The 13,853-nt window shown below is 41.4% G+C and overlaps 1 protein-coding gene across 1 annotated transcript in view; it reads left to right on the top strand.

Annotated features, from left to right (window-relative positions):
* MYH15 (myosin heavy chain 15) overlaps window positions 1-13,853 on the top strand; it is a 170,418-nt gene that overhangs the window by 128,742 nt on the left and 27,823 nt on the right. Inside the window, 6 exon segments of the mRNA XM_061193051.1 lie at window positions 1,529-1,647; window positions 4,370-4,566; window positions 8,083-8,324; window positions 8,327-8,431; window positions 10,508-10,632; window positions 13,470-13,585. Of these exon segments, the coding sequence (XP_061049034.1) occupies window positions 1,529-1,647; window positions 4,370-4,566; window positions 8,083-8,324; window positions 8,327-8,431; window positions 10,508-10,632; window positions 13,470-13,585 (904 nt within the window).

Here is a 13,853-nt window from a genome sequence, read left to right as displayed (position 1 = left end):
GTGATGTTAACAAATATGATTTTTTAAATATTCTGTGATGAAATGTGTTAACATTTGGAAAATCTGCATAATTCAGTAAACGTATACTTTTCAAATCACCACTGCTTGATGTTGCAAAATCATGTGTAGGTAAAAGATCCCTTCAAAGCTTAAGACAGATGCATGAATTTTAATGTAACAGAATAAAATATTCATTTATATGGATTATACCATTAACCCTTAAGAAACTTCTATTTGTTGAGTTTTGGTACAGTATCAAACAATAGTCACAATTATCTGAAAAGACTATGAAAACACATCTCCCTTTTCTAACTACTTATCTGTGAGAGGCTGGATTTCTTCATGTGCTTCAACCAGAACAGTTGGATTCTTCAACCAGCTGACTTTTATTAAGCCAGAGATTTTAAAAAATATAAAATAAGCTTATTTTTCTCACTAATTTTTTGTTTGTTTTGGAACATACAGTTTTCCCTCTAAAAATCGTTGCTTCTGTTAACATGTCATTAAGATTTTTATTATTTTAAAATGAGTAAATACATACCTTAAATTTCTCTTTTAATTTCGAATACACTGTTAATATAAAACTCATATAAACAAAATCTCTGTGGGGTCCTCAAAATTTTTTAAGCATATAAAGTGTTCCTGAGACCAAAAAGTTTAGGAATTGTTGTTTTAACCCAAACACTCTTATAATGTTGAGAGTTTTAGAACTTGTTTGTAGCAAGATGGGTGGGAATCATAAATATTTGGGGCTTTTATTATTGCACTAATTGCATAATAGAAGTAACTGCCTTTGCTCAGGATTGGCTCTGCTTTAATACCATTTCTAATAACCAAGGCATTTCTCACCTATCATTAATGAAATAAGCTAAGCTGGGAAAGTAGACTAGAGTGAAATAAAATTTACCCTTCTCTTGGTCACATTCTGTACCATTTAATGACGATTTCTAATATTTATTTAGCAATTCAGTCTACAAAGTACATTCACACTCATTTAATTTTCATTAACAATATTTTATTGCCATCCTCAATTTACAAATGAGGCAAAGAAGTTGTAATTATCTAAAAATCACATGGTCAGAAATTTGTAGAGCCGTACATAGTAAACAAGGGAGCATGGCACAGAAGAAAGAATGCGTTCCTCAGGATTAAGAGCTTAACTTGAATCTACATCCATTGCATAGCTAGTAACCAGGTTTGTGTATCAATCCCATTTAAGTCAGTTGCCATATTTTCCCTTCTGAAAAATGGGTAACAGAATACCCATGTTATCAAGTAGCTATGAGAATTAAACTAGATAATATATATAAAGTACTTGCTCTACGGAAGATTCTCAATAAATGGTAGCTCACTCTCGACAGTTCTGGAAAGGATCATTGCCATGGTTTGCTGATAACTGGACCCTTGACTCTTTATAAATATCAAAAATATGTGGATCACATTAGTTGCTCTTAAGCCAACAAGTTAAGTGGGAGAGGCAGTAGATAAGAAGACCATGATTAACTTATTTTGTGAAATCTTTTTGTAGGTGAGTTCCTAAAAAGGCTAGAAGAAAAGGAAGCTCTGATAAACCAACTTTCCAGGGAAAAGATTACCTTCACTCTGCAGATTCAAGACCTGAAATGGCAAGTGGCAGAAGAGACCAAAGTCATGCATCTATTATTTCTCACCAGGAGCTTGACTGTATGTTAAAAAAAAAAATAGTGCTTGCTAGGTCAGCCTGAATATCTTCTCATATAAAAGAAGGGGGGAAAGTGCCCTAGAAGTTATGGAAAAAGATGTGTTGGATCTTACACGTGCCAGGAAGGACTCTGGTCACTGAAGGAACATCCTCAGTAATTCAGATCGCTTCTCTAGTTTGTCGGATTTAGAGCAAACTAAGTATGTGTTTCCATTTTGCATTATTGCTAGAACAGAAAGTCAGCAAAGTTCTTTATGGGTCTTTGATTCTGAATCGCACAAAGAAGTGGAATTAAATAAAAGAGCAGGATAAAATGAATGGGGCTGGATTAGCTCAATATTATTTTTAAATTGTCAATATATTATAAATATTAGTCATTATTAGTCATTTCTTCCCAAGAGAATATATAATGTTGCTAGCAGGTGACCACAGTGAAAGTGGTTCTTTTTTTTTTAAAGTGTTGCACTTTATTTTTTTTTTTAATTTTTACACTTTATTTATTTATTGATTTATTTTTGGCTGTGTTGGGTCTTCGTTTCTGTGCGTGGGCTTTCTCTAGTTGAGGCGAGTGGGGGCCACTCTTCATCGCAGTGCGCGGACCTCTCACTGTCGCGACCTCTCTTGTGGCGGAGCACAGGCTCCAAACGCGCAGGCTCAGTACTTGTGGCTCACGGGCCTAGTTGCTCCGCGGCATGTGGGATCTTCCCAGACCAGGGCTCGAACTCGTGTCACCTGCACTGGCAGGCAGATTCTCAACCACTGCGCCACCAGGGAAGCCCAAAGTGGTTCTTTAATGTTAAAGCATAGTGACTAAGATGAGAGATGGATTTTTGAGCCCTGGTATTCAAGTCTGTTCTTAGTTCATATTCAAGGCCTCTTTCTTACTAAGACCCCAAAGGACTTCACTTGTTATATAATCTCACTGCAACTCTTCAGACTTCAGTTTTTAAATGTTTTATTTTATTCCTTCTACTCTCCTTATTTTCTATATCATATGTACATTTTCAAATTACTGTCATGATTTGTGCATCAGACATCATGCTAGACGCTTCTCTCATGCCATCTAAACCTTCATATATAAGTCATATGAAACTGGTAGAATTATATTTTTTTACATGAAGTAACCAAGGCTTTGAGAAGACAACTCATCCAAGGTCATACAGCTGGTAGTATACTGTGAAGGAAGTTTAGCAGGTTGTGAAATGACTAGATTTATAGTTTAGAAGATCTCTCTGGCTGACTTCCCAGTGGCTTCCAACTGGCATACAAGGCCCTCTTTCTTGGCTCTGGCCTCCTTTTGTGACCTTACCTTCCACAGCTGCTTCCATCATTTACTCCCCTCCAGTCACCCTGGCTTCCTCGCTGCCCCTTATACAAGCTGCCATCATTTTGGCCTTAGGACATTTGTAGCTGCTATTCCCACTGTTTGAAGGCCCTTCCCCAAGGCCTTTGGGGGATGATGAGAAAGAACCAAACATTCTTCATCATGTCAATCTGTTTTATGTTCTCAGTGCTGTCAGCAATTTTACTTCATAATTTTTGTACATGTTTGTTTTATATATCCTCTTACTCCTTTTAGCTCCTTTGGACAAAGGCTTTGTCTCCATCTCTTTTACTTCAGTTAACACTCTTGCTTAGAACAGGCACTCAATAAATATATATTAAATAAGAGGAAGGGTAGCAATTTGAAGCCAAGTTTCCCAGATTCCAAAGCCTGTGTCCTTCTTAGGGTCGCTATGTATTATTGCTCCTCATTCACTGCCCAAAGGTGTCTGCCTGAGGCTGCCATTAACCAAGCCTTGTGCTTTCAGAGCTGCATCTACCTGAGAAGATGCTGTTTCCTAATATGCATTAAGGACCCATGAGGGCTGGCAGTGACCCTGGTTCTTCACACTAGACTACGTTATCTCTTGGGAATGATGTTGCTAGGTTAACCAGACCACCCCTTAAGTGCCAGCAATAGTCATTAAACTGAGTTCTACTGTCCAGTAAATACAGTAGCCACTACTACACTACAGGTGGCTACCTGAATTTAAATTGACATTAATTAAAATTAAATAAATTTGAAATTCAGTTTTGACTGAATTTGACCTTGTTTTGGGCACATTTTGAGTGTTTAACAGCCACGTGGCTAGTGGTTACCATATTGGCAGTGTACATATAGAATATTTTCATCACTATGGAAAGTTCTATTGGATAGTACTGTTGTTTTAAAGTTTTTAGGGATTTACATGTGAAATAAAAGGTTTTGTTTTCCTTATGAATAGAATGAAAAGGCTAGACTAAACTCATTGGTCCTTTCTAGTCCAAACAAGATCTAACTCTTGTATATTGCTAAATATAAATCTTATTACCTAAATGACAGTGAGTGTTCTTCTTGCTGCCTTTGCATTCTGCACTATTTCTAGAACTCCAGGCCTGTCTATTGTTGAAGCCCACATAGTCAGGCTGGCATTTCCCTAAATAGAACGCTCTTCCTTGTTTTAACAGCAGCAATTAGATACTCTCTCCTTTCTCTTCTTGTCCCAAATTCTCTCCCTGGTATCATCTTACGAGGTTCAGGTTCAGCTTGCATTTGTGGCAGGTGGTTATTAACCTTATCTAAAAACAATGATGTCACCTCCAAGCCTTTCATCATTTGTTAATGGTCGTGGTGCCTTTTTGTAACATGTGTTGTGTCCCCTACAGTCACAGAGCACCCTGGCCCAGGCTGTGAAGTCGGCCAAGCGTGACTGTGACCTTCTACGAGAGCAGTACCAGGAAGAGCAAGAGGTCAAGGCTGAGCTGCTCCGGGCCCTGTTCAAAGGCAATGCTGAAATGGTGAAGTGGAGAACCAAGTGTGAAGACGACACCATCCGGAGCACTGAGGACTTGGAGGATGCCGAGTGAGTGGGGCAGGGCTGCACAGAGGACTCGGAGAACAGTGACTTTGTCTTCGAGGCCACATGTGTACACTAAGCTAATCCTCACCAAGTGTGTGAACTAGCTCAAGACCAAAGCTGAAACAGCCACCACTGGCAAGAAGCACATGCTCTAGAGGGGTTCAAAAATGAAAATTATAATACAGAGTGACAAAGACTAGAGAGAGGTCCTGGGGAAAAAAGAGGTTCTTTCTAGGGGTACAAGGGAAGTCTTCATAGATGTGACTTTGAACCAGGGTTTGAAAGTAGGCTAGCACGAAAATCCTGTGTTTCATTTGGAACATCAAAATAATGGAGTCCATGTGTGTACATGTCTCCGTACATTAAAGTCATCATGTCTCTGGTCTACAACTTGTAGACTACAAAGTGCTCTGTGAAGATGGACAGGGGCAGCTGGAAACGTATTAGGATTTGTCATCCTGCCTATGGGACAAAGGTTTCTTTGAAAAGAAAGCGCCTTTGGGCCACCTCTAAGGTTAGGATATTGGTTTTATAGCCAACACTACATAAAAGCTTTAGAAGTTCTTCTCAGGAACTACAGAAGTTTGGGGCCCACATGAATCAAGACTTAGTACCAGGGTGTAGTTCTAAAGCATTTTGCTCAGAGGTCAAAGGACTGTGTGTCTTTGAGAGAAAGTGTCAAACCATCCCCGGCTTATAATCATTAAAGGTTGACTCAAAAGAGTGTATCCCTGGCTTGGTAGCTTGGCAGAAATTCAGGGCAGATCAATACATTTCTCTTTAGCATCAACCAAAAATATTATTTTTTCAGTTCTTCACCTAAATCTTTGAAAGGCATTGCTGTGCATGTGCTGAACAGCTGCTGTGTTCTGTCCCTGAAGGGGTACCAAGCAATCTGTCTCTGTAGCCACAGTAACTTAAAAAGGGCTTTGGGATGACAGATACTAAAAATACCTGCAGTAAATGTATTAAAAACTCTGGACTGCAGAAAAGTGGGGCTTTGAACTGAAATGGTGCCTCATATCCAAAATATGGCATTTGCTTCTAAAGTAAGATTTATTTTTTCCTAATAATTGAAGAATTCCAGTGAAAGTGTCTACCAGTCATTCTGTTTGAAGGTTTCTTAGGGAGGGACAGAAAAGAGGGAAAGTATATAGTTTACTTATGACCACGTGGATTTGTTGGAACTAACAAATTGTGGTCCTGTAGTACATGACAGCTAAAGAGAAATGATGGGCAAATGAGATAATATCCAAAGACTTTTTTTTTTTTTTTTTTGCTTTAAACTTAGTTGAACATCAAATAAATAAAGCATTGTCTGTATTATGATTTCCCACTAAAACCCCTAAGGGACGTGGAACTGCAAAAAAATCTAGGATTCCATTTTTTTTAATTGGAAAGTTGAGGATCTGTCTACTTAGATTTCCAGGCTGGGGTTCACATGATGAGTTAGTTTAGTGGAATCAAGCTCCCCTGAGACCCCATTTACTGCTTCTGAGTTCCCCAAGGATAGGGATCTGATTTCTTCATCTCCCACACCTTCTTGCATATTCTAGGAAACTACATAGGTGCTTATGGTTGGCAAGTTGAGGAGCAAAATTGTAGCTGGTAGTAAATGTAGAACAACATTATCAGTCAAATGAAGGTGATCAATTGTCCAGTTTGCCCTGGACTTGCCAAGTTTGAGCACTGATAGCCCCGTGTCCTGGTACAACCCCTCAGTCCCCCAGCAGTTGGTCACCCAAAGTAAAATTCCTGTTTTCTGGTTCCAATTGAGCATTTCTAAAGTAGTTAAAATATGTGTAATTATTTTACAGGACTCCTGTTTTAGGTGGGATAAAGCATCAGAATCTCCTTTTTTTCCCTCCCTTATTGAGATATAATTGACATATACCATTGTGTAGGGTGTACAAGTAAGGTGTAAAATGTGATAATTTGTTATATGCACATGTTGAGAAATCTTTACCACAGCATGATTAGTTAACACTTCCTTTACCCCACTAAATTACCATTTTATTGTTGTTATGGTGAGAACACTAGAGCTCTATTCTCATAGCAACTCTCACATATACAATACAGTATTATTATTATTTTTTTATAAATTTCTTTAGGGCTGCGTTGGGTCTTCGTTGCTGCACGCGGGCTTCCTCTAGTTGTGGTGAGCGGGGGCTACTCTTCGTTGCAGTGCGCGGGCTTCTCATTGCAGTGGCTTCTCTTGTTGCAGAGCACAGGCTCAGCAGTTGGGGCTCATGGGCTCCAGAGCGCAGACTCAGTAGTTGTGGTGCACGGGCTTAGTTGATCCTCGGCATGTGGGATCTTCCCGGACCAAGGCTCGAACCCGTGTGCCCTGCATTGGCAGGCGGATTCTTTAACCACTGCGCCACCAGGGAAGCCCACAATACAGTATTATTAATGATAGTCACAATGTGGTACAGCAGAATCTCTTCTTACCAGTTAAGAAAGATGAAGCAAAGATATGAAGTGACTATGGTTAGAAAGCCAGTGAGCAAGGAGTAGTTGTTAGAGCCCAGGTCTTTCTTAGACACTGAGCACAGATTGGTTTTGGCAGGACTCCACCAAAAGGGGGCTTTATGAGCACCCCGCTCTGTTGGGCTGCTGTGTGGAACATGTTAATTCCTGAGGATCTTCTTCTGTTTAATAACTGTAGATTGGAAAAAGCTTTGGTACGTACAGTACCTTTCATCTAAGAGGTGTGATGAATGAGTAAGAATGCGACTGCCAGTGTCCCTGCAGGAGATGGGAGCAAGAGAACACTTTGCATCCATAAGGAAGCGTATGAGCCTTGTAAGGACGGTAGAGGAAGCATTTTAATAAGCCACTGCATCTCAGAGGATTCTGGAGGGAGGACAGACAGGGGCTAAAGTACCCCCAACAGTAGTAGGACCTGATAAGTGAGCATAACGCTGGGATGGATGTGGGTATATAAATTTGGGAAGAGGAGCTGAGATGGAGAAGAAATTCAGAGAAAAGATAATCCGGGCATGTTTAGGAGTTCATGATGAGAGGAGGAGACAGTGAGCAGGAGAGAGCCAAAGAATGCTCCTTGGAAGCAATAAAGCCAAGGAGCTCTTTAGAGACTAGACGTGCCCCAAGACTTTTAACGGTTGCTTACTGTTGGGTGTTCAGTACCATCTTCCTCTTTCTCCCATTTCTTATGAAGTCTTTGATAAAGTCTGTATTGCTTACTTAAGGTTCAGGGGAAGCAGATACTTACAGGGATTCAGAGGTTCTGAGTTTCAAGTGCAGGTTGGCAAAGGGTGGGGGGGAAATAAAGGACATGTGGACACAGATGCCAGAGTGTGGTGGTCAGCAGACATCTGGGTTCCACAGGCACAAGGAGGTCATTGTCAGACACAAGCCGCTTCCCCTTCAGACTATGAAGCCACCCTCAGGGCTCCCCCCCCCATTTGTACCCGAGTGCTGTGTTTAATAAGGACACACTGCACGAGCTCTCTGAGGGTGGTGGCTTCACTCGCCCTTTGGACCTCCCCCTCTCAGGAGGAAGCTGGCAATTCAGTCGCAGGAGGCTGCCGAAGCCATGGGGGTGGCCCATGCCAGAAGGGCCTCCCTGGAGGGGGCCAGGCTCCGACCGCAGCTCGAGCTCGGGGACACCCTGTCGCGTCGTGGGAAGGCGCGCTGCGCGGCCGCTGCGCTGGACCGGCAGCAGCACCGCTTCGACACGTGCCTGCACGGCTGGAGGCGGGAGCACGAGGAGCCTCAGGCGATGCCCGGCGCCTCGCAGAGGAGGCCCGGGCCCTCAGCGCCCAGCTCCTCGAGCTCAGGCGCACCTACGAGGAGAGCGCCGCGAGCCAGCGGACCCTCCGGAGGGAGAACAGGGACCTGAAGTGTACGTTGCCCTGGGAACCGGAGCAGGGGCCCCGGGGGGACCCTGCGCCAAGGGCAAGGCTGCCTCGATGCACAGAAACCTCAGCATCGTCACGGCCTCGCTCGGGTCTTAACTTTGCCGTTTTTAATACTAACTTTGGAATTTGTTTTTCTTTTAACTACAGATACTATTTTCATTAAAGGAGTTCTAAACATAAGAGCACTTTCCTAACTTTAGCCCCAGTTCCTGTCAGTAAAGGAAGCCTATTAAGAATTTCTTTATATCCATAAACTGCATAATATGCGTGCAGGTATTTTTTACTTAAATTACACATTATTCTATACCTTTTACTTTTTCCATTTATTAACTTATTTTCTAATTTAACAAGTATTTCCATAGCCCATACTACGTGCCAGGCACTGTTCTATATATAACTATTCATTGTTTAAGTCTCAGAACAGCCTTATGTGTTAGTTTATCTGTAAAATGCAGATTCGATTGAGTCATTTAAGGTTAAGAACTTGGCCAAATTCACATTTGATAAGTAGCAGATCTGAGGTTTGAGCCCAGCCAGCTTGATTCCGGCATATACACACTTAACTACGGGCTCTGCCACCTCCCATGTGCCTGTAGCTGGAGCCCTACCAAGTGACTGTAATTAGCGGCAGAGTGTTTTATGATAAGGCTGACTAACACGTTTAACTAGACCTTATTAATTTTAGATAAAAATTTTCACAATTATAAATAATCCTATATTGTACATCCGTGTACAATGTGGACGTGTACAAATATTTCAGTAGGGTAGACTCCTAGAAATGAAATTGCTGGATTAAAGGAATGAATTTTCAAATTCTGAGATATTGCCCAGCAGCCCTTCAAAGAGGCTGCCAACTTATACCAGCACCAACAGTGATGTGCATTACAACCCTGAGATGCCCTGGGAGTAAGTTCATTACTATTGGAGGCATAAATGAAACTTGCTTTCTCTGTTGACCTACCTAGTCCATGAGCAAGCAGGTCACTGACTGGGCCTGTGAGAGGTGCTGGAACAGTTAGAAAACTTTCATGGTGTCCGAACCACCTGGAAGGCTTCTTAAAACATGGTTGGCTGGGTCTCACTGATACAGTAAGTCTAGGAGGGGGTCTAAGAATTTGTATTTCTAACAAGTCCCCAAGCAAGGCTGGTGCTGTTCGTGTGGGGACCACATGTGCTCTGGGCTGGAGCCTGGGAAGAAGTCTTTTTCAAAAGCTCTCTGAGTGTTCTAAGGTATGGTCAGAGTAGAGAACCACTGCCTTGAGTTTTCTCCTGGGAGCCCCTCTTCTGGAGAGGCTTTATCATTCACATGAGAATTGCCATCTCATGGGTTTGTTTTTGTAACTAAAAAATTCTTGTCACAGCCTATCCTAGCTGGGGATCTCAGAGCCAGAGGAGCGGTCAAGCTCTTGAATTCCTTCCACTGCCTCTGGACTGTGGGTAATTCCCAGAGCACTTGGCCCTGCTCCACACCTCTTAGGTTCCAGAGGCTTCCTTCATGAACAGGCAGAACTGACAATAACAGTGTCAGGTGGTGGAGGTTTTGTCGCTTCTGGATGCCTTGCTCTTTCAGAGACTTGTGTTCATGCATTGGCTTCTGGCAGACAATGACCCAGCTTATGCTGTAAATTCCCATTCTGGTGTTGAGCAACAGCTGACACAGTGGCCACCACCAGTGTTGATAGCTAAGCTCTTCCACTGGAATAGTGATTCCAGGTCTGTGTCCTAGAGCCCCACCAGGCAATATCTGGCATGGCTCTGACAAGCAGGACTGCCATGTACAGTCGCACAGGTTGTTCAATGCACAATACTCTAAGAAGCACCATCCTCACCAGTTGTTGTAGGCAACTTTGTGGCAGATGCCAAAAGAATACTTTGAAGAGGGGATTCTTTTTTCTAATTCAAACAAACGTCCCATACGTACCAGCGGTGGCCTTGCCATTGAGTTACCGAGGATGGCATGACCAGGGTCCCAGTGGGCCTCTGGGAACAGTCTCTTGTGGCTGATATCATGGATCTGAGACTGGTTCTTTTCACTAACTTTGTTTTTCATCCCTCTCCAGAAGAGATTTCTAATCTGAAAAATCAGATGAAAGAAGGAAAGAAGAACTTAAGTGAAATGGAAAAGGTCAAGAAGTAGATTGAACAAGAAAAGACTGAAGTCCAAATGGCATCGCAAGAGGCCGAGGTATTACCTCCAGGGAGCAAAGCAGGCTTCCATCACTGTGACAGTGCAGAAGACCTGCATTCTAGTCACAACAACAGCAACAACACACTTATAACCCTTGACCCTTATTCAGGGGTTAACTGCATGCTAGGCACTATGCCTGGCTCTTTGTATGCACTATTTTATGTAATCACCCTAGCAAACTATTGTCCTCATTGTACAAATAAGGAAATCGAGGCTAGGGGAACAGGATAAACAATCGTGGATGCAAATCTCTTGATTATAAAGAAAACAAGAACCATATCTATCTTGTCCCTAATTTATCCCCAGTACCTAGACCCTCACTACTCTAAACGTGGCCTGTGGACCGGTTGCATGGGCATCACCGGGGAGCTTGTTAGAAATTCAGACTCTCAGCTCTCTCCCCAGCTCTGTTGGATCAGAATCTGAATTTTAACAAGATCCCTGGGTGGTTCATATTTACCCTAACATTTGAGAAGCACTGGACTAGAACATTGCCTGGCATACAGTAGAGGTTCAATAAATATTTGTTGAATGTTGAATAACTATCCTCATACCTGCCCCTCTCTTTAAATAAAATCAGTCGAAACACTTTTTTTTTTTTTCCAAAAAAAACTTCAGGTAGTTTAAAAGATGAATTCAAAGCAATGTTCTCAAACATTTGTTGCTGAAAGCTCATCTCTGTGTGGGTTGTTTGACAGGAGTGTTTTCAGTGTTATGGATTAAAAGTTCAGGAAAAATCTCTGACTTTATCCCTAGGTGTGTGCTAGTGATTGAAAGGACCCCTGAGAAAATCTTTTTGCCAAAGAGGGTGAACTCAGAAGGAAGTTATCCTGTCACGGTCATTAATTAGTCAGCAAGGCTGACAAAGCCTCTTTTCTCCCAGCTGAATTTCATTTTCTTGACCTACCCTTTGACTAAGCACCCAGTCACATTAAAAATGCATCCCTCACCCACTCACCCTCCAACAGAGACAATAATTTTTAAAAGGCACGGCAAATCCATTTCAAAAGGCACGGGCCTTTTGAAAGGTGTGATAATGAAAAAATTAGACCCCAGAGGATTGCTCTGAGTCAAGCAATGTCTGATCAATTTATCTCACCACCACATTTCTGTAAGAAATCTACCAGACAGAAGATGTGTCAAGTGGACCGCTCTTGACACAGCTCTTGTCTTTTTATGCAAATTGTTTTCTGAGGCCTTCTACATTTTATATAGAATCCTTTCAGTTGGCAGTGTGGTGTCCCCTAACAAGGCTGGTCCTCGTAAAGTGGGTGAACTTTGTCCCATTTACTTGCTCCTTTTGGTTCCCGTCGGTTCTCTGGCCACCCTGGCTAGGGACTTTCTAAAGCCACCACCTTAACCCAAAGAAGTAACTTTTATGGTAGAAATTTCAAGCAACATGAGAAGCCAGTGAGAGCTGTGATTGGGCGGGGCAACTTTAGTCCTATATAACGTATAGACATCTTTGTACATTAAATTGACCTGCCCCGTTGAAGGTGAGATGGCTAAGGCCACAGCGCTCATACCATTTAGTAGCACTAGATGGCGTTATATTCTATTCACATTTTCTCAAGTTTGGTCTTCAGCTGCATCCATAAATACTTCATCAGCTTGGACATGTATTTGTAAAACTGGGTTATTTCTTTTCCTGAGTGAGCCTTTATGAGAAACGTTATCAGATTATTTTTGAAGTCACAAAACTCAAATTATCCCAGGTCACCTTCAAAGATTCACTTTCTCAGTGCATTCAAAAGGGTTAAAGGTGACAGTTTCCCCCTGAAGGAAGGGCATCATTCCCTCGGAGGAAATTGCTATACCGGCATTTGTTTTTTATTTATTTTCTTTTATATTGAAGTTAGTACTGAGAGAACAGCAGCAAGGCTGTAAGCCATATTAAAGTCCCAACATCTTTCTTATTTTTATTTTGAAATTGCTATTCAGTTTTACCTTTTACTTTTGATGGTATGTGCTAAGCACTCCTCAGAAGAGGCTACAAAAATTGCGTTTGCCCTCAGGACTGTCTGCCAATGGTTAACTGACCAATAGATGGTGGTCACCCCTTGTGCCCTTTATAGATATCCTCCTCAGTATCCTCCAAGTGTTCTGTTTGTTTCTTCTATATGAATTTTATCTTTGGAACAGGCTTTAAAGATTTAATCAAACCTACACTTTCAAACTTGAAACACCTTTATAACATCCCTGGCAGTATTTGCCTTGCCTACCTATATTTAAATACTCAAAGGGGCAGGAGATCTCCCTGCCTGTGAAAGCAATCCATTTGAAGTAATAGTAGTAATTATGGTGATAATGGCTCACACCAAGCGTTATGTGTCAGGTACATCATAAATTCCTTTATTTGAGCTCTGTCCTGTTTCTTGCTCTCTGAATGCTTTCAACTTTTTTTCTATCCCCCTGTGATGTCCAGAAATAAATAAAAGTTTCCAGGTAGGAATTATCACCTTCCTTGTTTTAGTTTTCATGCTTTTATTGATTCATCCCAAAGATGGAAACATTAGAAAAAGTCAAGGGTAATAAATTTAAAAATTGAAATATAGTCACAGACAAGATTGAAAATGTCTATTTTAAAAATGCTTTAGATTCCAGTTCTTGAACTACAGCTGAAAGCCCTCAGAACATCAGACCTATAGGTGATGTGACAAACAAAAGTAATCACTTGTCTCTCATCCTGTTCCAATCTTCAGGGACCTGATTTGAACTTAGATTATTCCTAGCAATTCTAAAGAGAGCTCCATTAATGATATACATTTAGAGAAAAAAAAATGCTTTTGTCCAAAAGTGGGCTGAATTTAGTGCTTTTTATTTATATATTTCAGGGAGCTCTGGAATGCAACGAAAGCAAGATTCTTTGTCTGCAGCTTGAACTCTCGGAAACTAAAGCGGAACTTGAAAGAAAGCTTTCAGAGAAAGATGAAGAAATAGAAAAATGTAGGTATTTACAATTATTTTGACGAGCCACAGTTGCGTATTTTAGAATCCTTAACAGAACCCGCTGTGTTTGGCTGCTTTTATGACCCTTGTTGGACTATTACCAAAGAAACAGCCAATCTAACCCAACACTAGAATCTTTCTAGTAAGCTCAGCACTGTTAATATAAAGGAATACCTCTACACGATTACTATCAGGTTTTTATGATTTTCTTATAAAATTCTGTTCGAGCAGCTTCTACTTGCATATGAGACTCAAGATAACACACCAAA

This window comes from Eubalaena glacialis, chromosome 6, assembly GCF_028564815.1.
Source record: "Eubalaena glacialis isolate mEubGla1 chromosome 6, mEubGla1.1.hap2.+ XY, whole genome shotgun sequence".
NCBI lineage: Eukaryota > Metazoa > Chordata > Mammalia > Artiodactyla > Balaenidae > Eubalaena > Eubalaena glacialis.
This window is presented reverse-complemented; position numbering and strand designations above follow the sequence as displayed.